The sequence below is a fragment of the Cannabis sativa genome, unplaced genomic scaffold (assembly GCF_029168945.1).
Source record: "Cannabis sativa cultivar Pink pepper isolate KNU-18-1 unplaced genomic scaffold, ASM2916894v1 Contig1, whole genome shotgun sequence".
NCBI lineage: Eukaryota > Viridiplantae > Streptophyta > Magnoliopsida > Rosales > Cannabaceae > Cannabis > Cannabis sativa.
This window is the reverse complement of record NW_026870037.1, coordinates 1,635,457-1,663,182: the sequence shown is the minus strand read 5'-3', so window position 1 is coordinate 1,663,182 and position 27,726 is coordinate 1,635,457. Positions and strand designations below refer to the sequence as shown.

Genomic DNA, 27,726 nt, shown 5'->3' with positions numbered 1-27,726 from the left:
TCTTCAATAAGCTGTTTTTTAACTGCTTACCAAACACCTTTTTGTCACAGCTTTTTTGAAAAGCAGCTTTTAGCTTTTCCAAAAGCTGTGCCAAACGGGCCCTAAATGGTAAATCACTTTAACATCAAAAAAATAAAAATATTTAGTTCAATCACTTAAAATTTTATACTTTGCAAAGTAATTGTAATCCTATTACTGTTTAAATGCACCAAATGAATTCATGTCAAAACTCAACATTAACCAAATAAACCTCAAGGTTTAAAAATGAAATCCAAAACCAAAACATCTGTCGACTTGAATGGATACAAAAATTTCCCCACTTAACTAAAATTTCTATCCAACTACAGGAAAACAAGTCCACACTCACCTAAGAATCCAATTCATATACAAACTACCAAAAACAAAAAAGATTTACTTTAAGACATACGACTACAACGAAAAATGCAAGCGCATAACCAATTTCACTTTCTTCCACTTGCTCCAACTCGAGGCTTGCCCTTAACCTCGGGATCCTGCATCCAAAAATAAAAGAGGTTGCACTTTGTGATTTGTATTCTAGTCTTTCCTATTACATTCTATTTGACTTTAAAACATGTTCAATAACATACCTGAGGCATGTGCACGTATATGGATGTCTTTGCTGTTGCTGGATTGTGATTTTCTGCCCCTTTGCTCCAGTCATAGCAGACCTACAGCGACATTGAAGATTCTTTACTAAATGATTTTCAAGATACCAACAAGATGTTATTGGAAGGTTTATGAGTTGGAAATACTAGGCTACTGTAATCCCATAGCCATATACAACTCTTGGAAACCTGGCAACAAGTACAGCTTTTCATACTTGCAAGACTTTAACCAGTACATTATCACGATGCATAGCATTTAGTGCACCAATCCAACCCACTTGATCAAATTTTTAAATTTTCACAATTTTATGTTCCTCATCTGGTTTTTGAAAGATGCGCTGAATTTAATAGTGAAAAGAGCATGTAACCATCTCACCCTATCGGGGTTTTGACAAAATTAAAACAAGAAAAATGTTAAGCTGTTTCCATTCTAAAGCTGCCGCAAACTGAAGCTTGAATTAAAAGTTCCAACTTAGTAAAAACACTAGATCTACCTGAAATCTAGTATAAAGCATCTAAAAAAACTTTGTAATTACAACAAAAATTACACGCATTATTCATTATGTTAGAAACTAATTATTTACCCCCAACCAGCATTTATTGCACCTTTGCACTCAAAAGTTTCAGAAGTGAATAACGATTTAGTAGTGACGAAGTATGGGAAGAAGATGATCAAATCAAACTAAAAGAAAATGAATGTGAAACATACCGCGTACGCATATAGTGAACCATCATTGTTAAAAGCACTGCAAGGTATTGGTTGTTGGCATCTTGCCATTGCCTTGAAAAAAAAAAGCATGCATTAGAGTTGGATAGTCCAAATGTAAAGGAAGACATAATGAACTCACTTATATGCATATACAGTTACAAGTATTTACAGAAGTGCATGCATATACACAGTGTACACACAAAACATATACATAAATACTAATTATACAGATAGCAAACTTTTACAAACAGATAACAGTTGAAACAAATCTGGAATATCTAAACTTCAAGAACAGTTTTTCAATTTTAGTGCTCATTTGTAAATTCCTCATTACTTCTAAAATAATTAATGATACATAAAGCCTAACAAAAAAAAAACTAATAGTACATAAAGACGTTATGTATATAAAAGGATCTGAAGATCATAATTGAGCCCTTGACATTTTCAATTTATGACAACATTCTATGGTCATTTAAATATTTAAAGAGAAATAACTTTGAATGCAATGAAAATTATAGGGAATAAGATGTCCTCCTTTCCCAGAAAGAATGTCTACGTCAAAATAAAGGTCGTAGAAAGGAATATTTATGCCGACCACACCTTAACTTTACTTCCTGAATATATTAGGACAGTAGAAAAACTAAAAAAATAAATAAAAATGTAAATGCAAGGAAATAGAAGATACTCAAAAATACCTTAAGTCTCTGTTTACTATCTTTATCCCAGAAATTAAAGGCACCATCAGAGCCTGCTGTTGCAAATGTGTGATGCACCTGAAAAACAAAGGCAAGGAATGTGATCATAAGAAACATCAATAAACTGAAGACAACACAAGAATTTAGCCTGACAATCTGATCACATATCCTACAGCCGAGTTGATTTTATTTATCTCGAGCAGAATGTCAATACAAAATATAACTGAAAATAATGAACACTGCTAAAAATATCCAAAAATATCCAATTAAGTTGTTCTACTACCAACCACTAATGGAACAAGGACTAGTGATATAATGCTTCAAGGTTTAGAAGGGTTTAGTATTATGAAGGAAAATCAAAATCAACATGACTCAAAGTAAAAGTTGATTTAAAGTAAAATTAAAATCCTTGTTAGAAAGGATTTCTAGATTATCGATATTATGAACCAAGATTTTAGGATCTTAAAGGTACTTCAGTATCCCTAGTTCCCTAATCTTATCACTGGGTTTAGATAAGATTTTATACTATCTCTTAAGATAAGACCTTATTTTTATTTAAAATATTTCTTTTAAATCCAAATCTTTCTGTTTTAAACATTTTGCCTCTCAATACCACTTGTTGTTTAGTATTTTGATTTATGTTTTGAAACGAGGTGAATTCAATTCTTTCAGTATCGATTTCTATGGATGGTATCAAATTGAATTTCAGTTAAGAAGAAAACTATAGTCAAGAGATACCAACCCTTGCAAGTTTAAGCAAGGTTCTAAAGAATCTAACTCAGCTTAAGATGGCTTCCTTTTAATGATTCCTTTCAAAAAATCTACGTATCAAGCTGAGATTGTTTCATATACATAACTCAGCTTAAGGAAGAGTGTTAGAAAAGATTCCTAGAATCTCGATGGTAATCTACTTTATACTATAGCCTGGGAGCTAACTCAAGGATGATGATTGATGAAACAGCCTAGTTTCTAATACTATAATTTAGTTTAGAAATAATATTATCCTATCCATTTAAAATAAGATCTTCCTTTATTTTGAATATTTTTCTATATTTCTGGTTATTTTAGATTGCTATGTTTTAGATATATTGCATTTGAATAATAGACTCTGTTTTACAGTATTTTCAACAAGTTCTGAAGCAAGAACAACAATGTTTCTTTGCTCCTACTCTTTGTACCCGTTCTACAATCTTAAACAAATATATACTTATAGTAGAATTGTAGAAAATCTTACTGGATGGAAGTTCAAAGAATTGACTGAATATATATCACTGCCATCTCTGTGGCATTTGAAAGTGAAGTTTTTGCTTTGCTGTGAATCATCTAGGTGATGCACACCGACCCTTCCCTCTATTGAGCCAACCTGGACAGGAAGTACCATCAATATAAAATTACAGTGAAGCTAATCCAAGTTACACAAGGAGATAAATCTAAGAAAATCATACACATATATATTTTGAAAATTCAAAATGACCTATGAAATTTATAACTAAAAGCAATCATGCTCTAACTGGCAATATACATTTTTATCACACAGCTGTTGAGGAAAAATAGAATTAAATCTTAAAAAGCTTCTGCATGTAAATAAATATTTATATATTTTTTTTTGTCAAAAGAAAAAAAAAATGATAACAACAAGCAAGTACTTAGATACGTGATCTACAGAAAAAATTTATTTTAAATTCACTGTTGTTAAATTTGTGTCATAAAATTCAGATGGTTTGAGGCTCTGTTGCCATACTCCAAATGAAGAGGTTTGAAAAAAAAAAGATGTTATTGCCTCACAGCTTAATTATGAGTTATGACAGCATCAAAGGGTCATTTTTCTAACTCTAACCAAATTTCCCTGCAAAAATATGTTACTTGTACATAATCCCACCACCTAAGCCTGAAGACTTATCAACATTTCATATCCCATGTAAAAAAATGCTATGTGATAAATAACAAAGTTATGTAGTTCATTTAACATTAAAAAAGACAAGAAAAAAAAATCTAGTAAAATGAGTACCAAGAAACCCTGCTGATCAGGAAAGGCAGCAACACATCTTGTCTGATATTTCAATGGTGAAGTGATTCTCTTGAACTCAGCCTGTAAGTATATAACCAAGGATTAGAAAAAGTGGATTCAAAGATAATGTGGTAATAAGATGTAAACTCTGCTGCAATGTTAGAAGTCCTTGAATTCCTTATTTAATTGAGTCTCATCCAGTTATTATGCAAAACAACCTTGATGCTTGTAACAATATAAAGAAATTGTGCAGTTTCTATTTAAAAGAACAAGCAAAAGGAAAACATATTAAGTTTAAAAGTGAAGTAGTGATATTAGATCTCTTAATGAGAATGCTAATTCAAAATATATTAATCACACATTTAGGTCCTCAAGAAGTTTAAAGCAACAAAAAATCACAAAAAATAATATTCAAGTGCAGGCACGCATTTAATGATAATAGTCCTACCAGCTTATGGAATCAATCAAACAGGAAATCTTCTCTTTGTTTTTGAACTTTTTTCTATTATTTTAGATATTTTACCTTCTTAGTTAAACAAAATAAGGAGCCGAGTCCAACATTTGAATCAATGCTTCATAAATTAATTTCAAAAAATACTAATACCCATGAACTCTGAAACATTATAATATTTCATACTCTAGTATTTGACTGCTGCAAAAGACACTTTTAGATCATTTCGAAAAGCAGGTTTAATTTTACCCATCACATGAGAAGAGCGTATTACCTGTGGGTTTTGCAAGTTGAAGACTATTAGATTCCTGTCTGCAGTGCCAACAACCATCAGCGGATGCCTTACTGTTAGTGCATAACAGCGATCTGGGAGTTGCTGTGTATGGACTGGATTTGGTTGTCTAGTATCCCAATACCTATGAACGCAACATAATTATACAACCAACCACAACTAAATGATCTAAAAGTTGTAATTATAAGATTACAATGTTATACAGAAACTTGATCAGAGCAGGCACAAAAGTGTACAGATGCAGAAATGAACAAGCCATTTTAGGATACAAGTAACAAATTAGCAGCATAAATGTACAAGGAAACAGAAAAATATTCCTTCCCCCACTATTACAAAGCTCTCATTATAGTTTCCTATAAAGATCAGCACCCTGCATGAAGATTACTACACAGACATTTGGGCTAGACTCATTTTCTATTTTCATTACCACCATATGATCATATATTTTAGAAACAATTTCCTTCACATGTTACTAATTAGCCGTTCAATGTAAAGGTGACACTCTTCTGCACAAAATTTAGATTCAACAACCTTAAAGTGCATCATGGTTGAAATCAAGAGACAACAGTAACAGATTAACCGTTCAGACTTTTAAGTTTTATCTAAAACAAAAGAATATCAACTACATGTATACAAAGTTGAGGTTAATTAAATTATAAGACTGAAAGAAAATTAGTTCTTACTTCAGGGTCTTATCCCAGCTTCCTGATACCAAAAGGTTCATCTCCGGAATCCAAGCAACCTCTTTAACGGGTGCATCATGCATAGCCACAGTAACAGCTTGACCACCAGCCAATAAAGGCCACATCTTCACTTGCTTGTCACAGCCACCAGAAAAGACAGTTGTCCCGTCATCCTTCCAAGCCGCGCACAAAACCTTACAGCAAAACAAACAACAAGGCATTCAGGATTGGCAAAACAAAAAAAAAATGTAGAAAGAATAAATGTAATTTTAAGAAATTCAGTGGTTGTTACCGGCTGGTCATGAGATATTGAAGCCTTGGGTGTACTGGCAAGAGCATTTCCGCTCCGCATTATCTCCCAACATCTCACCTACAATTTTAAGGGCATAATGGAAGTTTCAAACATAGCCAAAGTTTCTATTTTCATCTTCTTCTTTCATTTATACTATTTTTCTCCTTCCAAATCAAAGGGTATGCGTGAATTATGTTCAAGAACACAGAAATAGACAAAAATTAGTAGAACAAACCTGATTGTCCCATGAAGTGGCGACCAAGTGATTAGCCTTGGGACTGAAACAAAGGCTTGAAATAGAATCACTAGGAGGTTGAGCAACCTAAACCCAAAAATAAATAAATAAATAAATACTAACACTTAATTGACCAAGAGAGTAAAAACAATAAATATACACATAGACGAAGCACACAGAGTTCGAATTCAGAAAAATAAAAATTAGGAGGAGGGAAATAAAGCAAAGGGATTTATTGGAAGCTTTCAGCTGGGATTACAAATACACAAGAAGAAAATGATAGTGAAAATAAGTACCTCGAAGGAATTATTAGGATTGGGATTGGTATTCCCAGCCGAAGCGGCCCCGAAGGTCGACATTGTTGGTGGCTCCCGAAAATGTTCAAATGTATGGAGTGAATACTCAGAGAAAAGTGAAAAGGAAGAGGAGAGAAGAGAGATACAGAAGGTTTGGGTTTGGGTTTGGGAGTTGAAAGAGAGGGAAAACGATATACGCTGAAATAAAAAGCCAATGCTCAAAAGTGGGGTAAATAATATACAAAACTTTTTGCTTAATATTTAAGCTGCTGCTGCTGCTGCTGCTTAAGACGGTGTCCATAGTGAATCAGTTTTAAATTTGTACTAAAAAAAAAACTAGTTATTTTTAGCCATTTAACGTTTTTAATTAAAAATATCGTTTTTATTACATAAAATATTTCTACAAACAAATTATTACAAAGGATTAGGTAAATTCCACTTTAAAGGGAGATTCATACAAGGAGGATTAACCCAAATTCACGTAGCACTAATTTTGTCAGCCAAAGCATAATTGGTTGATTCATAAGCAAAAGAAATTACAGCCACATTATCAAATAATAATAATAAGTATCGAATGTGTTCTAAAATACTATCAACATCTCGGCGATCATCCTCCTTTCTTTGAATTATTGGACGACTTCAAGACAATCAGATTCGATACAAAATCGAGGTAAGCGTTGCTGAATTCCAGCTTACAACCTAGCTTGAATGGTGAGTAACTCAGCTTGTAGTGGCTGGAAATCCTATTGTAAGAAAGATGCAGAAGCAAAACTTACATGACCTCCGCTATCACGAACCACACATTCCAAATTAGATCCTTCTCTTCCCTTTCGAACACCAACATCTACATTTATTTTCAGCAGCCCTGTTATAGGAGGAATTCATCGCATTGCCTCTATTTTAGCTCATTGACTTTGCACCCCACAAGTGTCTCTATTTTCATGTAAGAACAGGGCACTCCACTCAAGCACATCCTTCGCGCGTGGAACATTACCACCATGTTTGGTATTGTTTCGAATATACCATATTTGCCAAGATAGCACAATAAAATATTCAAACATTTCCTTCTGCCAAACCTGAGAGAGTTGCATTAGAAAAGAAAGAACATCTTCTTTCCCCACCATTTGAATATTGTTTTTCATCCCACTTAGTTTCTACACTGAACGAATAGATGGACAATGCCATAGAGCATGAAACACTCTCTTTCACATTCATAGAACATTGTTGACAACATGGATTAATGTCCATTCCTCGGCCACGCTCCTTGAGTAGGGATCCAAAAATGAGTTATATTTCAAGTAAAATGTTTCACTTTTGGGAGAACTTTTAATTTCCATAAGTATTTCCACCAAGCAACCACCTGACTATCATTTGATTGTTGAACTGTTTTGCATAAGTCAGTTGCCATTTTATATCCACTTCGAATTGAATATTCGTCGTTCTTACTATAATGCCAAAGGGCTTTATCATCGAAATAGGTAGTACCAATCAATTCATTTAAGTCATCTTCAATTGTGTAGTCTCATACCTACACAGTCTTAGAATCATCACAGTTGACCTTCCCCAGGTGATGTGGGATTACACAACTTACTTGATATTTTCCCTTACGGATCACAGATAACTACTGTCACAATCACCCCCTTACGGGGTTTAACATCCTCATCAACTACACTTCCGATTGGGTCAAGGCTCTGATACCATTTTGTAATGTTCCTACTTCAACTGTGTAGTCCCATATCTACACAATCTAAGAATCATCACACTTGACCTTCCACAGGTGATGTGGGATTGCACAACTTGCCTAGTATTTTCTTTTACGGATCATGGGACAACTAACTGTCACATTTTTCTTGGCAGATTTCTTCTAATTGAATACCCACTAAGAAAAATCTCATTAATCATGGTCTTTTGAATGATGGAGTGTGCCTAGTATGTGATGATCAATTAGAGACTACACATCATATTTTATGGAGTTGTTCTTCTCTTGCTCAATGTCGTAAGCTTTGTGATTTTCAACTCAGTGACCCTCTTGCTTCTTGTACAATTTTTTTTTTTGGTTTCATTCACATCTTTATTGACTCTCTTCTCAAGCATTAAATTGAATTGATTTTGGTTGTCTTATGGAGAGTCTGGTTTCGAAGAAATAAATGTGTTTATAATAATAAACACATCCCTTTTGACCTAGTGGTAACATGGGCTTATGATTTCTTGGTTGCCTATCAAAGGAAAGTCGTTGTTTTTTCTTGTTGAGAGGAGTCAATTGTTATTGTTCAGCATCTCTCTTCGTCGACGTGGTTGGGGAGGGCTATCTGTTGGACGCCTCCTCCTTCTGGCTTCGTAAAAGCCAATGTTGATGCTGCGTTGAACTTGACTAATGGGTGTTGTGGGTTGAGCATGATTGTTAGGAATGATTACAGAGAGGTATTGGCTTCGACATCTTGGTTTGTGGATGGAGAGTTCTTACCTAAAATTGCTGAAGCTTTGGCCCTTAGAAATGCAGTTGCACAATGTTGTTTATTTAGTTTTAATAATGTTATTTTTGAGTCTGATTGTCTTAATTCGGTGTCCAAATTTAATAATCATTTATTGTTGGAGTCTTCTTTAGGACTTATTTTGAACGATTTTAGTTTGTCTTTTAATAATTTTAGTGTGATGAGTCTAGTGCATTGTCTACGAACTCGTAATATGGCAACTCGCACATTGGCTAAGTATGCTTTATTGATTACTGTTAGCAAAGTTTGGTGGCCCGATTATCCTCTTTATATTCAATCGCTTGTATTGCATGAAGCAAATAATGAATGAGTACATGTTTTTGTGTCCTCCTCCCCTTCCTAGAGGTCTTCTTTTGTTGGTGGGCTGGGACCGTTTCAAAGAAAAAGGTCATGAGTTTTTAAATTAAGAGACACATATCATATGGCAGTTAATGGGATAGAAAGGAGACACAATTGGTGACAGAAGATTTCATTCCGAGAATGGCTAGCGATGACCATATCCTTCCCTTTCTTTTTCTTTTTTTTTTTCTATTAATTTGTTGTAGATTGGTAAAGACATTTTTTTGGGATCTGTTGGCAACTAATGCAGATTTTTCTTTGAGTTTGCTGTTAAATTAGTACAAACTACTTTGTTTGGGATATGTTGTACAAATAGTGGATTGTGTGGATATTTTTTAAGTACTTGTTATGTGTTGGGGTAGATTACTTTTGTTTTGGATCTGTTGTACAGTATAAGGGGTATTTATATATTTGGAAAATTAAAGTTAGTTTACACTAATATGGTAAGAAAATTTAATAAAAAAAAATATATTATTTGATATAAAAACATAACATATATGGAATGTACAACTTTAAATTCACATAAAAAATATTAAAAAAATTTTCATATTTTTTTTTTTAAATAAAACAAATGAAACTACAGTGATCGTCGAAGTTGTCACTGGTGCCAGAAAACTCGCTGGAATTTGCTGTTGGCGCTGAAAAAAATACTGGAGTAGCTGTCGGCATTAGAAAAGTCGCCGGAGTTACTAACAGCACCAAAAAAGTCGTCAAAATTAGCATTGTCGCCGGAAAAATCATCGAAAAAATCACAAAGAAACTAAAAGAAATTTGTTTCTTTGTGATTTTTTTGGTGATTTTTCTGACACCAGCAGCTACTCTGTCGACTTTTTTGGCACTGACAGCAAAATTCGAAAAAGTCGTCAGAATTGACATTTTTGCTGGAAAAATTACAAAGAAACTGGTTTCTTGATGAAGAAACCAGTTTCTTCATCAAGAAAATGGTTTCTTGATCTTGGTGATTTTTCCGACACCGACAGCTACTCCGACGACTTTTCTGGCACCGACAGCAAACTTCAAAAGAAGTCGTCAAAATTAACATTGTTGTCAGAAAAATCACCAAGAAACTAGTTTCTTTCTTGATGAAAAAACCACAATAAACCAGTTTCTTGGTGATTTTTCGGCGACAATACCAATTTCGACGACTTTTCCGAAGTTTGCTGTCAGTGCCGGAAAAGTCACGGAAGTTGTTGCCGGTGTAGGAAAAATCACAAAGAAATTGCTTTCTTCATCAAGAAGAAACTAGTTTCTTAGTGATTTTTCCGGCGACAATACCAATTCCGATGACTTTTCCAACGCCGGCAGCAACTCCAACGACTTTTTCGACGACGACCGCTACTCCGGTGACTTTTCCGACGCTGACAGCAAACTCCTTTTTCCGGTAACAGTGACAAATAAAACTGTCTAAACAAATAAAAACTTTAAATATGGACTTTGAAAACTTAATTTACATATATATATATATCATATCAAATATTATAAAAATATTTAAAATTAAAAAAATACCATATAAATTAATCAAACTTAAAAATACAATATTTAAGTAAACAACTTTTAAAATCTCTATAATTTCCACTTTATTGTTAATGAGTGCAAATAGTTAGGGTCCATTGTAAATTAGTACAGATCCATTTTTGGGCCTTTAAGAAATATGTGAAGACACAATTGAGATTAATAAAGAGAATTTGGTAGTTTATTACAGCAAGTTCTAACTAGTAAACAACATATTCATCTTCATCTTCATCTTCCGAACTAATGTCATCTTCAAAACCGTACTCTTTGGCTGTTTTTTTCGCTGCTATCCTACTCAATTCATCTTCTTCTTTAAACTTAAAACAAGGTCCAACTGTCATATAGCCACTTAATGGATTTCTTTTTGCGCTATCAGCTAGTGCTTTTAGGTCATCAGCAACAACTTGCTTAGATAGTTCAAATGCTTTTACAATATGAGGAGCATATCTTGAATCTTCCTTAGAGATAAACGTTATGGCACCACCTTTAGGGCCAAATTTACTAGTTCGGCCAACATGGTGAATGTATACCTCATAGTTAATTGGCACATCATAGTTAATCACCAGTTCAAGCTCCTTTACATCTAATCCTCTAGCAGCAACACTGGTTGTAATCAACACATTGCAAACACCACTTTCCAGGTCTAATAGAGTTGACTCACGATCCATTTGGTTCTTGGCACCGTAAAGTGATAAGCAATGATAACTATGTTTGAGTAGATCCCTGAGCAAAGCATCACACTTTTCCGGGGAATTAACAAAAATTATAATTTTCCCTTTTTTTTCCCATTCTCCAAGTATTTCTAACAATCTAGAAAACTTCTCATTTTCAGGTCTCATTTCAACAAGTTGCAAGATGTCCTTATTCACAACATTCCTTTCACCCACCTGTATTTCGACAGGGTTGTGTAGCGAGTTTCGCGCCAAGATTTCCACTTCACGAGGCAAAGTAGCACAAAGGAGTATTGTTTGTTTATCAGGGCGAGTATTCTGAATAATCCAACGGATTTGAGGTTCAAAACCCATGTCAACCATTCGGTCAGCTTCATCTATGACCAAATAAGTGACTCTAAGGAGATTTGTAATGTCACCATTGCTTGTGCAAAGCATGTCAATCATCCTGCTTGGTGTGCAAACAACAATTTCAGTACCCTTCTTCAACTCACTAATTTGTTGGGCAAAATTGGATCCTCCATATACAGGTACACACCTGAGACCTAGAACCTTAGAGAACATTTCTATACCACTGTGAATCTGTTGGACAAGCTCCCTTGTAGGTGCCATAATAAGTCCTATAGGCCCATCTCCTGCAACCAAAGGCAACTGGTCCTTGATATGCTTAAGCATTGGAAGCACAAATGTCAGCATCTTGCCTGAGCCAATTTGTCCAATGCCAATGCAATCTCTGCCACTCATAATTGTAGGCAGTCCCTGAGCTTGAATTGGGGTTGGCTTTTCATATTTGAGTTGTTTTACTGTCTCCAATATTTTACTTGTAAGCCCCATTTGGTCCCATGTCTTGACTGGCTTCGGCACATTCTTACCAAATATAGTCAAATCCAATTCTTTACGGTAAACAAAAACCTCTTCTGGAGTCATTTTCGAGATTTCTTTCACTTCAACATAGAAATTCTTCTTAAATGGCTTATAATCAATTTTGGAATGATTAATAAAAGATAGCTTTGTCTTCTTTACCTTTTTCAGCAGCTCATCATCTTCGTCTTCTATTATCTCCCCATTATTCTCAAGGTCCTCCCCACAATAGGAGTGAGAATCCCCACCAGGAATGAATCTACCAAAAGATCTATTTAAACCTTTCTTCAACTTATCCTTATTTTTCAAGTATGGACTCTTATGATCGACAATTAAATAGTGTAAATCATTATTTAGTTTTCCAACTTCAGCCAAAGATGTAGAATTTATATAAGAACCTAATGATTCCTCAATTCCAGAATCCCAATCAACATCAGTATGCAAAACAGGTGGAGAAGAACTATTCTCAGAATGTGTTGTCATTCCATCCCTAACATCACAATTAATTTGGTCAATTTCTTTCTCATGTTCTTTGTCTCGCTTCTCCCTACCCCTTTTATTGTCTCTTGTTTCGTCTCTGGTTAAATCCATATCCAAAGCTTCCATAACTAAAATTCCTGCGCAAGCAAACACTAAAAGAATTATCTAAAGTAAAAGTCCAAGACTTAACAGATTCATGAAACCAAATTATCTTTTCGATTGAGAATATGGCGATTGAAGTGGTGAACCTGCTATGGCGATTGAAGTGGCGAACAGATTGAGAATATAACGATCTATTCTATTTCAGCGATCGAAAATGTGATTAAATCTATCAAGAATTTTTTTTTTGGTGGTACTGAATTGAATGGTGAGACTAATTTATAGAGCTTTTTATAAAGGCTTTGGAGGAACAATGTAGACGGTTCGTGGTTGAATATTATTCATGCCCTTTCTACTTCTTTTAAGATATATCATTTTTTTCAAAGAAAAAAAAAACAAAACAAAACAAAAAAACAGGAATATATCATTTTTTTTTTTCGTGTGGCAACACATCATTTTTCTTGATATTGTTATACAAGTAAACTAGTAAAGAGGCAGTCAAACTATTATATAAACTATAGGTAATATAGCCCTAGCTAAGTTAATTTTTTTAGTTTTATAATAAAAAATAATTATTTATTAATATAATAAATATTTATCTTGAAAAAAATAATAATTCTAATATATAATAAAAATAAAATTATATTATTTAATTTCATATTATTATTAACAAATTTTTTTATCAAAAATAAAACTCCATAAAAAGAATAAAAAACTTTAAGTCTATTTATAATTTTATTAATTATTATTATTTGGAGTTGTTTATTAAGAAGTATAAAATTTATTATATATATTTATTAAAAAAATTATTGTTATAAAAATAAATAAATAGGGTAATATAAAAAAAATATTAGAGTATCCTATTTTACTTATTGTCATCATCGTATCTTATCGAAATTTCAAATTTTGATATAACATATGTTTGTTATATCAACTTTATTTTTTATATATAATATTTTAATAATATTATGAGATTTTTTACTCAAAAAATTAATATATATTGTAAAATTTTAATTTTGTAAGGATTTTCTAATTATTTTTAGTTTTAAAATATATATCATTTGAATAAATTAATGTAAATTTTACAAGTGGTTATAATATATTTTTTAAAACAATATATATTTGTATGAAATCTATTAATTATAGTGAGAAAATAAATAGAATTGTGTTTTTAAGCAAATTTAATTTCATATGGTATGTTATAGATATTTTTTAATTAAATTATTTAATTTTTAAGTTTTTTATAATCATTTAATCTAATAATGTAAATGTTAATAAACTTACACATGTAATTATTGTGGGAAGTCTATGTAACAGTAAATCAATTAATAAGCGATAAGAAATGTAATTAAAATAGAACAAAAGTCAGTAAACAATAAAGAACACAAGGCTTTAATAGCCTATTACCAACAAGTGTTTTCATTTTTTTTGAACAATAAACTTTTCATTAAAAAAAAATTGCAGAGAAACCCCTAAAATGAAGAAATGATATGTAAGAATCAAACATTGATATATTTGAAAATTCTAACCAATTAGATGATTCATTTGACTTGGTATTAATCACTCCCAAGGTATACGCGAATATTATATTCCTGTTATTTACAAAAATTAAATTGATATATACTAAAAAAGAAAAGCTAAAAGAATGAACTAGCAATACAATTTTCTCTCACGAAACCTGAGTCGGATCATATCTGAGTAACCTAAGTATTTATTGCTATATGCTCCAATAATAAAAGCCTAATTTGAAAAATGAAAGCAAAAACAAACAAAAAAAATCTTTGAAAAAGGTCCCATCTGTACAATTAGAGGTCTAACCTATGAGTCCATGTCCATTTGTACAATTAGAGATCTAATATAGCTACTAGTCTTTCATTGTCCTATTATAGATAGTCTCTTCTTTCTCAGCAGCATCATGCTCCTCCAACTCCGGGAAAAGATCTGTGTCATACTGCAACAATAATTAAGGAATACAATATATATAATATATTTACATGAGTATGAGTATGAGTTCACATATGGGGTCAATGACCAGTTCAATTGTTGCTTTTGTGCTAATCTTTCTCCTCCCAACATACCTAGCAAATAATAATATTGGGAGTAGTGTCCTAAATTCTGATGTTGATCTCTTGGAATTCCCTTTGAATCTTGAGTTTTTGGAAACTGAGTTCTTCTTGTATGGAGCATTGGGTTATGGTTTGGACAGAGTTGCTCCACACTTGACAAAGGGTGGCCCACCTCCCGTCGGCGCTACAAAGGCCAATTTGGACAATATCACAGCAGATATCTGTTAGGCCTTAGGGTATTATATAATAAGGGTATATGGGTAATTGTAATGGGAGTATTGAGATGGTATAAATAGGAGAGTAATAGAAGGGTTTTAGGGTGTGAATGATTTTAGTTAAATGAGCTTATAGCTCTTGGGAGAGAGCTGGGTCTCTCAAAGACCCAGCAAACTTGTTCTCTTTTGTCACTCTAATATCAATATACTTGCTATTTCTTATTGTTTCTACTGTTTGGCTCTATTTTCTTTTATCTTGCTACTGATTATACCCAAAATGATAGGAAATTCCTATCAAATGGTATCAGAGCACGTCGATTCTTTGGGGCGAGGGGTGACGGAAATTCGATCGGAGTTTCAGCAAGCTTCGAACCAATTAGAAATGATGAAATCAGCTCTTGAGGCTACGATTGGTCCCATCGTGAAACGGCTGGACCTGATGATTGATCAGATACAAAAATCCAGAGAGGCATGAAACATCAACGACACTCTAATGGCGACGGAGGTTAACTCGATGGTGTCGGCACAAGGTTGTTCAAAGATGCTGCTTCCACAATTAGCAGCGGTAGTGACAACCATCAAGGAGGATGAACAGCGAGACGAAGCCGATAAGGGTGAAGCATCAGAGGTTTTAAATTTGAGAAGCATCTTGCGAACACTTCCAGTCAAACACCATAGAATGGCTCTTCGAGATACATCGTCGAAGTCGCACAGCTGCTCACTGGAGCTGCAGAAGATGATCGGCGCTCCACTGGATGACACTAACACCGTTATCTTCTTTGTCTTACCCGGATTATGTTGGTCGGAGGTTCTTAGTTGGATGGGTGAGACGCGACGCCGTACAACGGTGGAAGAGCAGCGTGGTCGACTACCGTCGTCAAGTTCACGGGAGATGCGTCGTCGACCGGAGCCAGAGAAGAAAGAGGTTGAACCACCGCTGGAGCTTCAAAAGAAACGAGTGGCTCTGTCGGACATCAAAGGGATTCACGATCCATGGCCAACAGAACGGTGTTGCCGATCGGCACCGGAGGAGACAATCTTCTCGCCTGCGAAGCAGCTTCTGCGATCCTTGATGCCCAGACCAGAGAAGTCGCTATGTCTTCTCGAGCTTCTTAATGGCGTTCAACATTATTGGTGTGCCTCAATCATTAATGAGGCAGCTGGGCTCAATTCTTTCTGTCTAGACTTAAGGTCCAAACCAAAACAAAATGGTGGCCCAATAAGCAAGCCCAAAAGCCCATATCTAAATTTAGGTCACAATTGGGTCATATATCATCCAAAGAACAATGGTTCATTAGCCATTTCTCTATGTCACACATTGAAAAATGGAAATATTAAATCTTCATTCTCATGGTATGTCAAGGTGGTGCGACTTGGGTGCTGTAACTCAGGATCGGCAATGGAAAATGAGGTGTGGGTGGCCGGAGCACAGCTTTCACGTTCAACTTTTGGGTATGACGAAGAGGGAATGACACCAACTGCTCGTTGGCTTTTTGATAGAGGAAGAAAAGCTTGCTCTCAAGAGTTTCTTCCATGGCCAAGCTTGCACAATAACTTTTGGGTCACCAGGTCTTTCAAATGGAATAGAACCAATCTTACTACTAATTTCATATTTCTTATTGAATTTGGAAAATTAGTTGATGATAAGGGGGGTTGTTATTTCATGGGCACTGTTAGACAAATGGGGCACAAAGAAATCACTACAGAATATGAATGTGGACTTGATTACTGTTACATATTCTTTAGCTCTAAAATGGTGACTCAACACAATTGTGGGATTGGACCAATTATTGATAATTTTCTATTCTCATTTTGGTTATATGATGATAATGGGGATTGCCCGCTACTGGAAATATTGAGACAAATCATCCAGCATGTAATTTTCAGCATTGGTGTGATGGGTACTATCCCTTCTCTGATGATGTTTAAAGGACTTGATGTTCTCAATTGGAGGGTCAACAAGGTTGTTAATTTTCTTCTTCAGGGGGATAACTTTTATTTGGCTTATGATGATTATATTCAAAGGAGCAAGGAGACATTTTTTAAGGCAGCAAACGAATTAAAAAGATATTCAGCAAAGTTGGAAATTAAATTTGAAATTAATGCCAAAAATTGGGAAGGAGGCCACATCCAACCACATGATACCTCAAGCACAATTTTCTACAACATTTTTCAGAGGCATAACAAGGAGTGGAAGTGCAAAATGCATATGTTGGACTGGTTTTTCAAGCGAAGTCGACTTGCTGAAACTTGGTGTGTCTCTCACAACTTGAACAATACGCATTTACTGGACTGGTTCTTTGATAGAGGACGAGCGAGGTTGGCAATTGAAGCTTCATGTTCTTCACCTTGAGGACAAGGTGAATTTCGGGCGGCCGGTATTGTTAGGCCTTAGGGTATTATATAATAAGGGTATATGGGTAATTGTAATGGGAGTATTGAGATGGTATAAATAGGAGAGTAATAGAAGGGTTTTGGGGTGTGAATGATTTTAGTTAAATGAGCTTATAGCTCTTGGGAGAGAGCTGGGTCTCTCAAATACCCAGCAAACGTGTTCTCTTTTGTCACTCTAATATCAATATACTTGCTATTTCCTATTGTTTCTACTGTTTGGCTCTATTTTCTTTTATCTTGCTACTGATTATACCCAAAATGATAGGAAATTCCTATCAATATCATTACACAATTTGGGTTCCAAGAAGTTGGACACTTGAGGTATTATTATTTTTTTACATATAATAGTTAGTTTTTATACTGTTTTGATTCTAAATAATATTAAAGAGATTTATATGCATGCAATGCAGGGCTATTCAACATACAGTAAAAGGATTCCCAAGGCCACTATTGAATTTGAGTTCATCAGTATTTGCAGGAGTAATAAAGGATGCATTTGGGAGAGTGGGCCATAAATTGGTCAGAAAAATAAGGCCAACACAGAAAAGGCACTCCATTACTCAAACCTTCTATGGTTGAATTCCAACCACAATGAGTTACAAAACAAGCAATAGCAGGATGACTCAAAACCTCTTGTTAAGGTGCCCAACTAACAATCTTTCCAACCATATTTTCAATTCCCAAAAATGTATGTAATGGGTCAAACATAGTACTTTTTGCCTTTTCACTTGAGATGAATCCTGGACGAACAACCCAAAGGAATGGCCTACGAGTGAGCTTAAGTCCATGAGCCAACTCATAAAATTGGTGTTGCTCGTGTATAGTGAAGCTACCAAATGCGATGTATATGACTGAGCAATCCTTTTGTTGATTAAGCCAACTTATGCAAGAAGAGTCATTAGCCCAAAATTGTGATTGGGAAATATCTAAAAGCCTATTAGCTCTGTTTGCTATTAATGGCCCTATTGGGAGAAATTTTGGAAACAAAGAAAGCGCAACCTATTCGATGTCACAAGTTGTATTAAAGAGACACCAATGTGCAGTTTTTGCACATTCATAGGCTTTAAAATGAACTTGGACCTGGGAGTAATTTTTTTTTTTTTTTTGCGATTTCAGAGAGAGGAAGAGAGAGTGGGCTTTCGAGGTGCGATTTTTGGACGGTCCGAGAGAGTGGGGCTGGGTTGGGGTGTTGGTGCGGGTGGTCGGAGGTGGCGGTGAGGGTCGGAGGTCGGAGGATGGAGGCCGGAGGTGATGGTGAGGGTGGGCGGTTGGGATGTGAGATAGAGAGAGATGATGCAGAGAGAGAGAATTGTGAGGTTTTTGGTTTAATAATAATTTTTTTTTAATTTTTTAAGTATATAAAATCAAAATTCCCCTTTTATATGGGCAGTTACTTACATGCTGCCACAAAGGCTCAGCTCTAGTTAACAAGCCACCTTCACCCTAAAAGCATATCAAATAGCAGCAGCTCATTAATTACTTAATAAAAGAAGAGCATAAAGAGACCTACCACACTAGACAAAACAAGTGATGAAGCACCATAACATGCAAATTGAATCCAGGTTTATAAAGGCTATCCCTCAACACACCAAATATGAGTTCCAAAATACTGAACAAGTATTTTTTGTAAAACTCGTTGAGAAACTCTGAAATCTGTCAGTAATTTTATAGAAACACACACACTCTTAGAGACTGTTTCGCTTTACAGTTTAAAGATTGTTTTTTTGTTTTTTAAAAATGAAAACAGTTTTTAAAAACTATTAGGAGTCGTTTGTCAAAAATTTTTAAAAACTGTTTTTGAAAAATTAAGTTTTAAAAAACTAGAAGACAGAAAACATCAAAATGTTGTTTTTAATTTTCAAAAACAATTTCTTTTTGTCTAACATATTATATTTTATATTTTGCTCACATACTCGGATCCTAGACCCGAAACCATACCCGAAACTAGACCCGGATGGGTTAATGTCATGGTATGGTGCTAAAATATTGATTTTTTTTTTTTTTTTGTAAGAAAAAATCTAAAAATAGTTTTTAAAAATTTGTGCCAAACACCATTAAATTTTTAAAATAACAAAAAACTGTTTTCTATTCTCACTTTTAAAAACACAATTCTAAAAACTGAAAACTGAAAACACAACCAAACAATAGCATTTAAATGTCTGACCTTAAGAATCAAGCAAAGATCACACAAACAGAAAAATGCACCTGAAACTGTTTTAGCATCTCCATGTAACAGGGTTAAACCAGATTCATCGATATTTCTTTCTATGTGCCTATGTAACTAAATCCATGAAAAACTTCTAGAAACCCAAAAGTACCAAAAACACATAAAAAAAATGTGTTTATTTAGTAAGTAACAAATTTTGCAAATTAATAAATATGACAATCCACAAAGTACTCTGGCAGAGTTAAAGTACATCAACAAAGTTAAAGTAATCTCACAATCCACAAATTTTGTATTTCTATAAATAAAATAAATAACAATTATTAATCCTACCCTACTATAATTAAATAAATTACTACCATCAGATTATAAATCAAAGGTTGTAAAAATGCTCTCACATATTTATTTTATTTATAGAAATACATATACAAAAAATATAACCAACCCTCCCATGTACAAAGTTTTTTTTTTTTTTTTTGAATAAAAATTAGCAACTTTATTAACTAGCAATCGTTAATAATAATAGAACGCACGTTGAAACAGTCCTCCACCTGAAGCACACGACCTGAAGAGAAACAAGAATTCCTGGCTAAAACATGAGCCAGCTTGTTTGCAGATCGTTTGACAAAACACAATTCAACATTATTTAAAGATAAGAGAAGAGTATGAATATTATGAACACAAATTAAACTATTAGTTTCTAAAATCACTTGGCCCCACGAATGACGGTCAATCCAGCTTAAAGCTTCTTTTATGCCAACAAATTCAGCTATTTCAAGTTGCGCGCACTTGCCATTTTGGCATAAAAATCCCTGCCATTTTCTCTGCTGCCTCCATTCGTTGATAATTATTCGATGTCATGGACATCCGAACAAACTCAGAACAAGAACCAGTAACTAACGTCAAAAACCAAAAAACAAAACCAATTAAAAAAATTATAAAACCATGTCAAAAGACAAGACATTTATACTAGTATAATACTAATACTACAAGACGATTAAAAAAATACTAATTCTAGTATAATACTTAGATTAAAAATTAATCATTATAATACTAATACTAGTATAATGTTAATACTAGTATAATCCTAATACTAATACTAATCAGGACCGAAACGAGCAAGGAAGAACCAACACTTTCGAAATCAATACTCTAATACTCTAAGTTTCCAATATTAGGCAAGAACCAAACACTTTTGAAAACAATTTGTCAGCACATTGCAAGGATTTTCTTTTTCCCGAAACCAAGCAGATTGCAAAGGTTCATAGACCAAGAGTCTCCGCCAGTCGTCGACAGCGCGGAGAAGAGAAACCAACGACTGTGAACCTTACAGAGACGGTTGAGTCATAATCCCTGTAATCGCCGACCTGCAAAAGAGAGAACACCGTACTCCTTTGTATACGCGAGAGAGAAACTTAGAAGCTTCGATTAACCTGTTGAAGTTTTTTTTTTTTTTTTTTTTAATTAGCATATATTATATTACAATAATAATAAATAAAAATTATTAATCCTATATGTATTCCATATTATAACTAAATAAATTACTACAATCAAATTATAAATCAAAGGCTATAAGAATGCTTTCACAAGTGAGAGCAAAAGTGATGCTCTCACCTAAGGAGTTTCCAAAATTTTATTTAGGGAAATTTTATTTATACTTTAAATTTTTTTTAAAGAAATTTTATTATAATAATTTTTATTTGTATAATATTTATCTCTTTAATTGTATTACGTATTTTTATTTTTCTTCTCTTAGTTTATATTCTTAAAAAATATATTTAATAAATAAAAATAAATTATATTTTAAATATTATGACAAAAAAATTAAAATAAAAAATTAAATGAAACTTTTTTTAAAAAAAAAAAAATATACATATATGGTTTAGAAAAAAAAAATATATAAAAAAAAATCAAAATAAGTAATAAAATTAACATATAATACTCTGAGATTTTTTTTTTTTAAAAAAATATTAAAGTAATGTTTAAAAATTATTAATATTGTTTTTTTAATAATAGGCTGTAATTATTAATATATAGTGCACAAATATAATTTGGGGAGTTCTATTTGCACCCCTTAAACTTATAAATACACCCCATTATTAAAAAAAATATAAACTTAAATAATTTTTAAAAATTACTCTTAATATTTTTTTTTTAAATTTTTTCTTCACATTATTTTATGTTAATTTCAATACTTATTTTGATTTCATTTTCATAATTTTTTCTAACTCATGTGTATTTTTTTTTTTTCTAAAAAAATTTCACATAATTTTTTATTTTAATTTTTTTGTCATAATATTTAAAATACACTTTATTTTTGCTTGATAGATATATTTTTTAAGAATATGAATTGAAAGAAAAAAGTTAAAAAAAATTAGTATAATTAAAAATATAAATTTTATATAAAATAAAAATTATCAAAATGGGGTGCCTTTAAAATTTTTTGGGGTGTAAATAAAATTTCCCATATAATTTTCTTTCTTTTTGAACAATTTAATATGTTGAATTACAAAATTACCCTTAAAACAAAAATGCAAGATTATGCTAAAAAGGTTCCTAAGTCATCTTAATATTTACAAGGCTAATTATAATTTTTGCTCCCTGAACTTTGACATGTACTAAATTATATCCCTTAACTTTTAAGGTTGTTAAAAATACCTATGAACTATTGAGATTGTTGGATTTAAGGACTTTTGTCTAATTTCATTCAATTTTACTATTTCAGTGATTGTTTATATACTAAACATTAAACAATGCTCCCCAAATTTTGAAATATACCAAAGCATGCCCTTTGAACTTTGACATGTACTAAATCATGCCCCTGAACTTTCATCTATGTTAGATTTTTTTTACTAAAATTGGACAAAAATAATCTTTAAATCTAACAATCTTAAAAGTTCAGGAGACATTTTCAACGACCTTAAAAATTCAAAGGACATAATTTGATACATGTCAAAGTTTAAGGACTTTTTTAACGACCTTAAAAATTTAAGGGACATAATTTATTACATGTCAAAATTTAGGGATAAAAATCTTAATTAGACTAAAATTTATAGGCAATTAGCATTTTATATGCAATTAGCATTTTATATTGGAACATACTTAATAAATATAAAGTATGGTAAGAGTTTTTTCTCTTGCTACTCTCGTTTGTGTTTAGCTTTGCTCCTTTAACTTATTTTAATGGCGTCTTCTTCATCTCTCTCAAGGTTATCGAATCTCCGCAGACACTTGGACCCTTCCAAAACTTCAGATAACAACAAGGTTCCATTTTCATAGCCCAAATTCATCATAATTGGCTTTCGTATAATATTACTCTAGTTCTCTACTTATATCATTCGCTTTCCCTCTCTTTGTTGTTTGTAATTTATATATATATATATATATATATATATATGTATTTATAGGGTGTAGGATTAATCAAGGTTTCTCCGGAGGTTTCTGAAGCCTTGTCAAATGGAGGTCCTGTTGTTGCCCTTGAATCCACCATTATTTCCCATGGTGAACCCACTTCTCTATTACAGTTTTTTCTTCTAATATGGGATTTGTTTGATTACTTCGTCTTTTTAAACTACAGTTAGTTTTTGTGTTGTCATATATGACTTTGTGAAATGTGTGCATAAAACTATGATTTATAACCTGTTCACAATGTATATGACACATATGATTTCAGACTCAATATTGTTTTCTATATTCTGCTTGCATATAGGGATGCCATATCCAAAAAATCTGGAAACTGCAAAGGAGGTTGAGGCAATTGTGCGAGGCAAAGGAGCTGTTCCGGCCACCATTGCAATTTTAGATGGCATACCATGTGTAGGTAAATATTCAACTTTTCTCTTCTTTTCAAGACAAATTTTATTGATAATGGGGCTTATTTTTATTGCAATTTTATTACTTGGTGTTTGAAATTTTCAGCCTAAGAAGTTTGAAGTAAGTATAAAGGGGTTTGAGTGATTGCAGTGAACATTATTTTTTTGGCTATTGCTTTGGAGGTCATATCACTTTTTTTCTTGGACAGTTCTGTGAGTTATTGCATGTTTAAATCCAATCAATTTTGCTTTAAAAATGATTTGAATTTGTTATAATTTTCTTTAATAATGGTTTTAACAAAGTCCTGATATAATAATAGGGGAGACCTATCATGATGACCAAGTATTTTCATTATATCTTATTATGTTGGTAAGTAGAAGAGAGAAAAAGAAAGCATTTGATTATTGTTTTTATGATTGAAGTTTTAAGCCTATATAAACTTTTTGTGATGCTTTGATAAAGAAAATTTGGTAAAGGAATATTTTTAGTTGTTGAATCAAAGTGTTACCCCCAGGTTGATTGGTCTACAATCTTAATTATCCTGTGATTTTGCCAGATATTGTTGGTATGTTAAAGATAGTGGCTTGTAGCTGTAGGTGGTCTGGAATCTGGTATTGTTTGCCAATGTAAGTCTCTAGCTGCTACTGTATAGTTGATGGTTCGTGATTGCTCTTTTAATATTGCTAAACTATTGTTTTATAGGTTTGAGTGTGGTAGAGCTAGAGAGGCTTGCTAACCTTGGTACCCAAGCTCAAAAGACAGCTCGTAGAGACATTGCACATGTTGTAAGTGATTACTTGAGAATATTAAGCATTGGTTGTTCAGGTTACTTTTGATTATTTTCTGTAACTTCTAGTAAATGAACATGCTGATGTAACTTTCTTTGAAGAGATATCATTAATCCTCTTCTTCTCTCGAATTTGTCTTGGCACTTTTATTAGAATGATAGAAATCAAATATAAGGTCCAAGTGTTCGAGAGGTTTGGGGCTTTCCATACAAGAGGCTCACTCCATATCTGCTTTCCCCACTGAATGATTTCTAAACTATATATGCACACACACTACAGATACAACTCACAAGAAATTTGTTGGTGCTTGTAACCATGGCCTTCCTCCGCCATAAGCGAGGATTCTCAATATATTTGGAGACGAGACATGTGACCTTTGTCTCTTTTCCAAAAAAAAAATTAAAAAGAACAAGTAACATTAAAAACCGCACATGATACATTAGCACCAAAAATGAACGGCGCACAAATTCCCTTATTCTACCTTCTACAATATGTGACAGGTGTGATGTACAAGTTCACTTATTCATCATTCTATAATATGTAAATCAGACCGGGGGCTTATCAAATTATTACTCCATAACTATAGTTTGCTTGTAGTTTATCATGTCCAGCATAATTTTATGTGGTGACTAACAAGGCTCTTTCCTAGGTGGCCTCCAAAGGAAATGGCGCAACTACAGTATCAGCAACCATGCTTATTGCTTCTATGGTGATTACTTTTTAAATTGTTTAAAACCAGTTTATTTATTTGTTAAAAATAAATAAATTAGGATATTGTTTGATTACTCAAGCAACTGGGTACATATTTCCAATTTGTGTCATTGCACATTTTTCTATTACTCAATATGAAAATTGTTTCAGGTTGGCATTTCAGTTTTTGTAACAGGAGGGATTGGAGGAGTCCACAGACACGGTGAAAATAGTAAGCTAATCTTTCTTTCCTTCTTTTATAAATCATTTCAGCTTGTAATAAGTATGCATTATTAAGTAAATAGCGGCTAAAATACCCAATGTTTTTCAATCTTATTATTTTAACAGTGAATGCACCTAATATTTTCAAAATGTTACACTTTTATGCCTATTTTTTCTTTTCAAAATGTCTCAAAAATATGTATTTTGTCACTACTCACTACTACCATCTAACAGTTTTAAAAGAGTGTTTAAAAGTGCAGCATTTTGAAAACATTGAGTATATTTACCGTTTAATAAAAAAGATTTATGAGTATAAAAGTACAATTTTAAAATATTGATTATAAGAAAAAGAATGAGTATAGAAAGACATCAATTTAAATACATTGGTTATTTTAGCCGCTATTTACTTTATATATTATTCATGCTTCAACTCATCTTTCCCACATGTAATGTAGTCGTATGATAACAATATCCCTGAATCTAACTTGACACTGAAATTTACGTAATTAGGAAAGTGAGGAAAAGCGAATGATATAACTAGAGTAATATTAAATAGAGTGATATTATAACAATAACCCTTTAGGAATAATAATCAAGGTCACATTGTAAGGTTTTAAGTTGACATGCTACAGATAGGCCTTGCCCTGAAAAGCTCCTTTTGTTCTTGCACATTTTCCTGTGGTATTTAGCATCAGCAAGAGGGCAGTTCATGGCTATAATTGTCTTTTGTGTAGTTGTAGAGTAACTTTTAATTTCATTATTTATACTCTAGGATGTATGGATTGATTACTCCCGTAGTGTTATTAGATGATGAAAGAGCTTTGATACCATTTCATTCCAAATTCCATCTCATTTGTTTGTTTTATTTTAGTTATACTAATTTTAATTTATGCCTTATGATATAAGCTCGTTAAATGTTAAGCATGATGGTTGTTTATTAATTGTTGATGTATCTTCCTTTGTAGCAATGGATATATCTTCTGATCTGACTGAGCTTGGGAGGACACCAGTAGCAGTTATTTCTGCTGGTGTGAAATCAATATTAGATATACCCCGGACACTGGAATATTTGGTACTATTGATGCTCCGTGTTAATAAAACCACTATATATTATGAACAGTCGAGCATAAATCCATTATATTACCAACTATTATTTGGTTTTTCACATACGTTTCTGTAGGAGACTCAAGGAGTTTGCGTTGCTGCTTACAAGACCAACGAGTTTCCAGCATTTTTTACCCGAACGACCGGCTGCAAGGTATTATTCAATAAATTATCGGTTTCCTTATTGTATTAAGATGACTGTACTCTAAGAACAGGTACTGTACTATTTGTTGGGACCCTGATATGAGTAAATAAATAGGTTCCTTGCCGTGTAGACACCGCAGAAGAATGTGCCCGACTTATTGGTAATTGGAAAGTCAAATTATGCTTTTATTGTAACATTTGTCTTGCAATTGTAAAGTTTTTGGTTGTAACCTCTACTCTTTCTAATTATTATTCATGTAACAGATGCAAACATGAAACTCGGTCTTGGAACTGGGATTCTAATCGCAGTTCCAATTCCACAAGAACACGAAGCTTCTGGAAGTTTAATTGATTCTGTAATTCAAAGAGCTCTGAAAGAAGCTAGGTAAAACAGATATCTTTAGTGCGTTATCTTTACCTCTTATTGTGTTTCATTAAACATCTTCTAATAATATCATCGTTGGGGTTTGGAACTATTTCTCAGGGACAAGAACATAACAGGAAATGCGGAAACTCCTTTCTTGCTTGCACGAGTGAATGAACTAACAGGAGGAGCTTCTCTTTCATCAAGTATCCTTTCCCAATTATGGTTCCTGTTTTTGGTATTATGGAATCTAGTTAGCGTTGTCATATACTGTTATCATCATATGTTATTTATGAGTTGGACTTGGTTAAACAATTTCTTAACTAATTGTTAGATATTGCGTTGGTGAAGAATAATGCACTTGTTGGAGCTGAAATTGCTGTAGCACTTTCTCACCTTAGTGATTAGTGTAACAAAGGTATTAATACTTGTAGTTTTGATTAATTGATTGATAACATTAATGAAAGGAGAAGAAAAGCATTTGAATCTAAACGGTAACAACACCTTGGACATGACATGATTTGTATTTGGTATTCATTAAAAGGCTGTGTTATCTCATCTGGTTTTTTTTGGCAGGTGATTCGGAGTTGATTGTCATAGATTATACAATGCAGATCTGTATCAGAAAATATTATCATCGATATTAAAAGTTACACTTTGAGTTTCCAGTAACAAATTTATTTTCCTATTATTTAAATTTCATACTAGTTATGTAGGATTTTAACTCGTTGCACTCAATAAAAGCAGTTTTTAGTATTATTTGTAGTTTGTTAATGTTAATGTTTTTTTTTTTGTTATATTATTTATTTGTATAATAACAAAATTTTAATCTTTACATAGTTCCACACAAAGTAACATTTAGAAATATATGAAACATGCCATTTTGTTCTTTGGGTTTAAGTAATATATTACCTTTTTTTTTTGTAGGTACATGAAAATTTTAGATTATATTAAACCTTTCAATACAGTAAAAAAAAAAACATAACAGTGTTAGGTTTTATGCCCTAAATAAAACTCCATT

The 27,726-nt window shown here is 32.9% G+C and overlaps 4 protein-coding genes across 4 annotated transcripts; 1 reads left to right on the top strand and 3 right to left on the bottom strand.

Moving 5' to 3' along the window:
* Positions 1 to 217: 217 nt before the first annotated feature.
* Positions 218 to 6,588, bottom strand: LOC133032919 (protein RAE1). The gene is made up of 11 exons (XM_061107390.1): positions 6,288 to 6,588; positions 5,992 to 6,078; positions 5,757 to 5,834; positions 5,465 to 5,658; positions 4,764 to 4,905; positions 4,039 to 4,119; positions 3,265 to 3,393; positions 2,031 to 2,108; positions 1,336 to 1,407; positions 609 to 689; positions 218 to 512 (listed from the first exon to the last, which is right to left on the bottom strand). Exons 1-11 carry the CDS (start codon positions 6,348 to 6,350, stop codon positions 462 to 464), a joined length of 1,056 nt encoding a protein of 351 aa, XP_060963373.1. The 5' UTR covers positions 6,351 to 6,588; the 3' UTR covers positions 218 to 461.
* Positions 6,589 to 10,598: 4,010 nt separating this feature from the next.
* On the bottom strand, positions 10,599 to 13,077 carry LOC115718722 (DEAD-box ATP-dependent RNA helicase 42). The gene is made up of 2 exons (XM_030647543.2): positions 12,891 to 13,077; positions 10,599 to 12,779 (listed from the first exon to the last, which is right to left on the bottom strand). The coding sequence occupies exon 2, from the start codon at positions 12,766 to 12,768 to the stop codon at positions 10,831 to 10,833; it is 1,938 nt and encodes a 645-aa protein (XP_030503403.2). The 5' UTR covers positions 12,769 to 12,779; positions 12,891 to 13,077; the 3' UTR covers positions 10,599 to 10,830.
* A 4,975-nt stretch (positions 13,078 to 18,052) lies between these two features.
* Positions 18,053 to 20,417, bottom strand: LOC115702174 (flavonol 3-O-glucosyltransferase UGT76E12-like). Its single transcript, XM_061107468.1, has 6 exons — positions 20,370 to 20,417; positions 20,114 to 20,185; positions 19,581 to 19,697; positions 18,956 to 19,069; positions 18,815 to 18,859; positions 18,053 to 18,415 (listed from the first exon to the last, which is right to left on the bottom strand). The coding sequence occupies exons 1-6, from the start codon at positions 20,415 to 20,417 to the stop codon at positions 18,053 to 18,055; spliced, it is 759 nt and encodes a 252-aa protein (XP_060963451.1).
* Positions 20,418 to 22,695: 2,278 nt separating this feature from the next.
* Positions 22,696 to 27,464, top strand: LOC133032928 (pseudouridine-5'-phosphate glycosidase-like). Its single transcript, XM_061107400.1, has 13 exons — positions 22,696 to 22,844; positions 22,988 to 23,081; positions 23,290 to 23,400; positions 24,096 to 24,178; positions 24,831 to 24,890; positions 25,043 to 25,103; positions 26,059 to 26,165; positions 26,274 to 26,351; positions 26,457 to 26,502; positions 26,606 to 26,726; positions 26,826 to 26,911; positions 27,040 to 27,123; positions 27,282 to 27,464. The coding sequence occupies exons 1-12, from the start codon at positions 22,764 to 22,766 to the stop codon at positions 27,111 to 27,113; spliced, it is 1,002 nt and encodes a 333-aa protein (XP_060963383.1). The 5' UTR covers positions 22,696 to 22,763; the 3' UTR covers positions 27,114 to 27,123; positions 27,282 to 27,464.
* The last annotated feature ends 262 nt before the right edge of the window (positions 27,465 to 27,726 follow it).

Excerpts from the sequence above, each read along its gene's own strand:
- LOC133032919 (XM_061107390.1), bottom strand. The coding sequence starts at position 6,350 with ATGTCGACCTTCGGGGCCGCTTCGGCTGGGAATACCAATCCCAATCCT. Across the intron at positions 5,835-5,991 it reads CCACTTCATGGGACAATCAG|GTGAGATGTTGGGAGATAAT; the intron begins GTTTGTTCTACT and ends TTAAAATTGTAG. Across the intron at positions 4,906-5,464 it reads AGCTGGGATAAGACCCTGAA|GTATTGGGATACTAGACAAC; the intron begins GTAAGAACTAAT and ends TTGCGTTCATAG.
- LOC115702174 (XM_061107468.1), bottom strand. The coding sequence starts at position 20,417 with ATGGAGGCAGCAGAGAAAATGGCAGGGATTTTTATGCCAAAATGGCAA. Across the intron at positions 20,186-20,369 it reads TTTTTATGCCAAAATGGCAA|CTGGCTCATGTTTTAGCCAG; the intron begins GTGCGCGCAACT and ends TCTGCAAACAAG. Across the intron at positions 19,070-19,580 it reads ATCTTTGCTTGATTCTTAAG|ATTTCAGAGTTTCTCAACGA; the intron begins GTCAGACATTTA and ends AATTACTGACAG.
- LOC115718722 (XM_030647543.2), bottom strand. The coding sequence starts at position 12,768 with ATGGAAGCTTTGGATATGGATTTAACCAGAGACGAAACAAGAGACAAT.
- LOC133032928 (XM_061107400.1), top strand. The coding sequence starts at position 22,764 with ATGGCGTCTTCTTCATCTCTCTCAAGGTTATCGAATCTCCGCAGACAC. Across the intron at positions 23,401-24,095 it reads AGATGGCATACCATGTGTAG|GTTTGAGTGTGGTAGAGCTA; the intron begins GTAAATATTCAA and ends ATTGTTTTATAG. Across the intron at positions 26,166-26,273 it reads CCCGGACACTGGAATATTTG|GAGACTCAAGGAGTTTGCGT; the intron begins GTACTATTGATG and ends ACGTTTCTGTAG.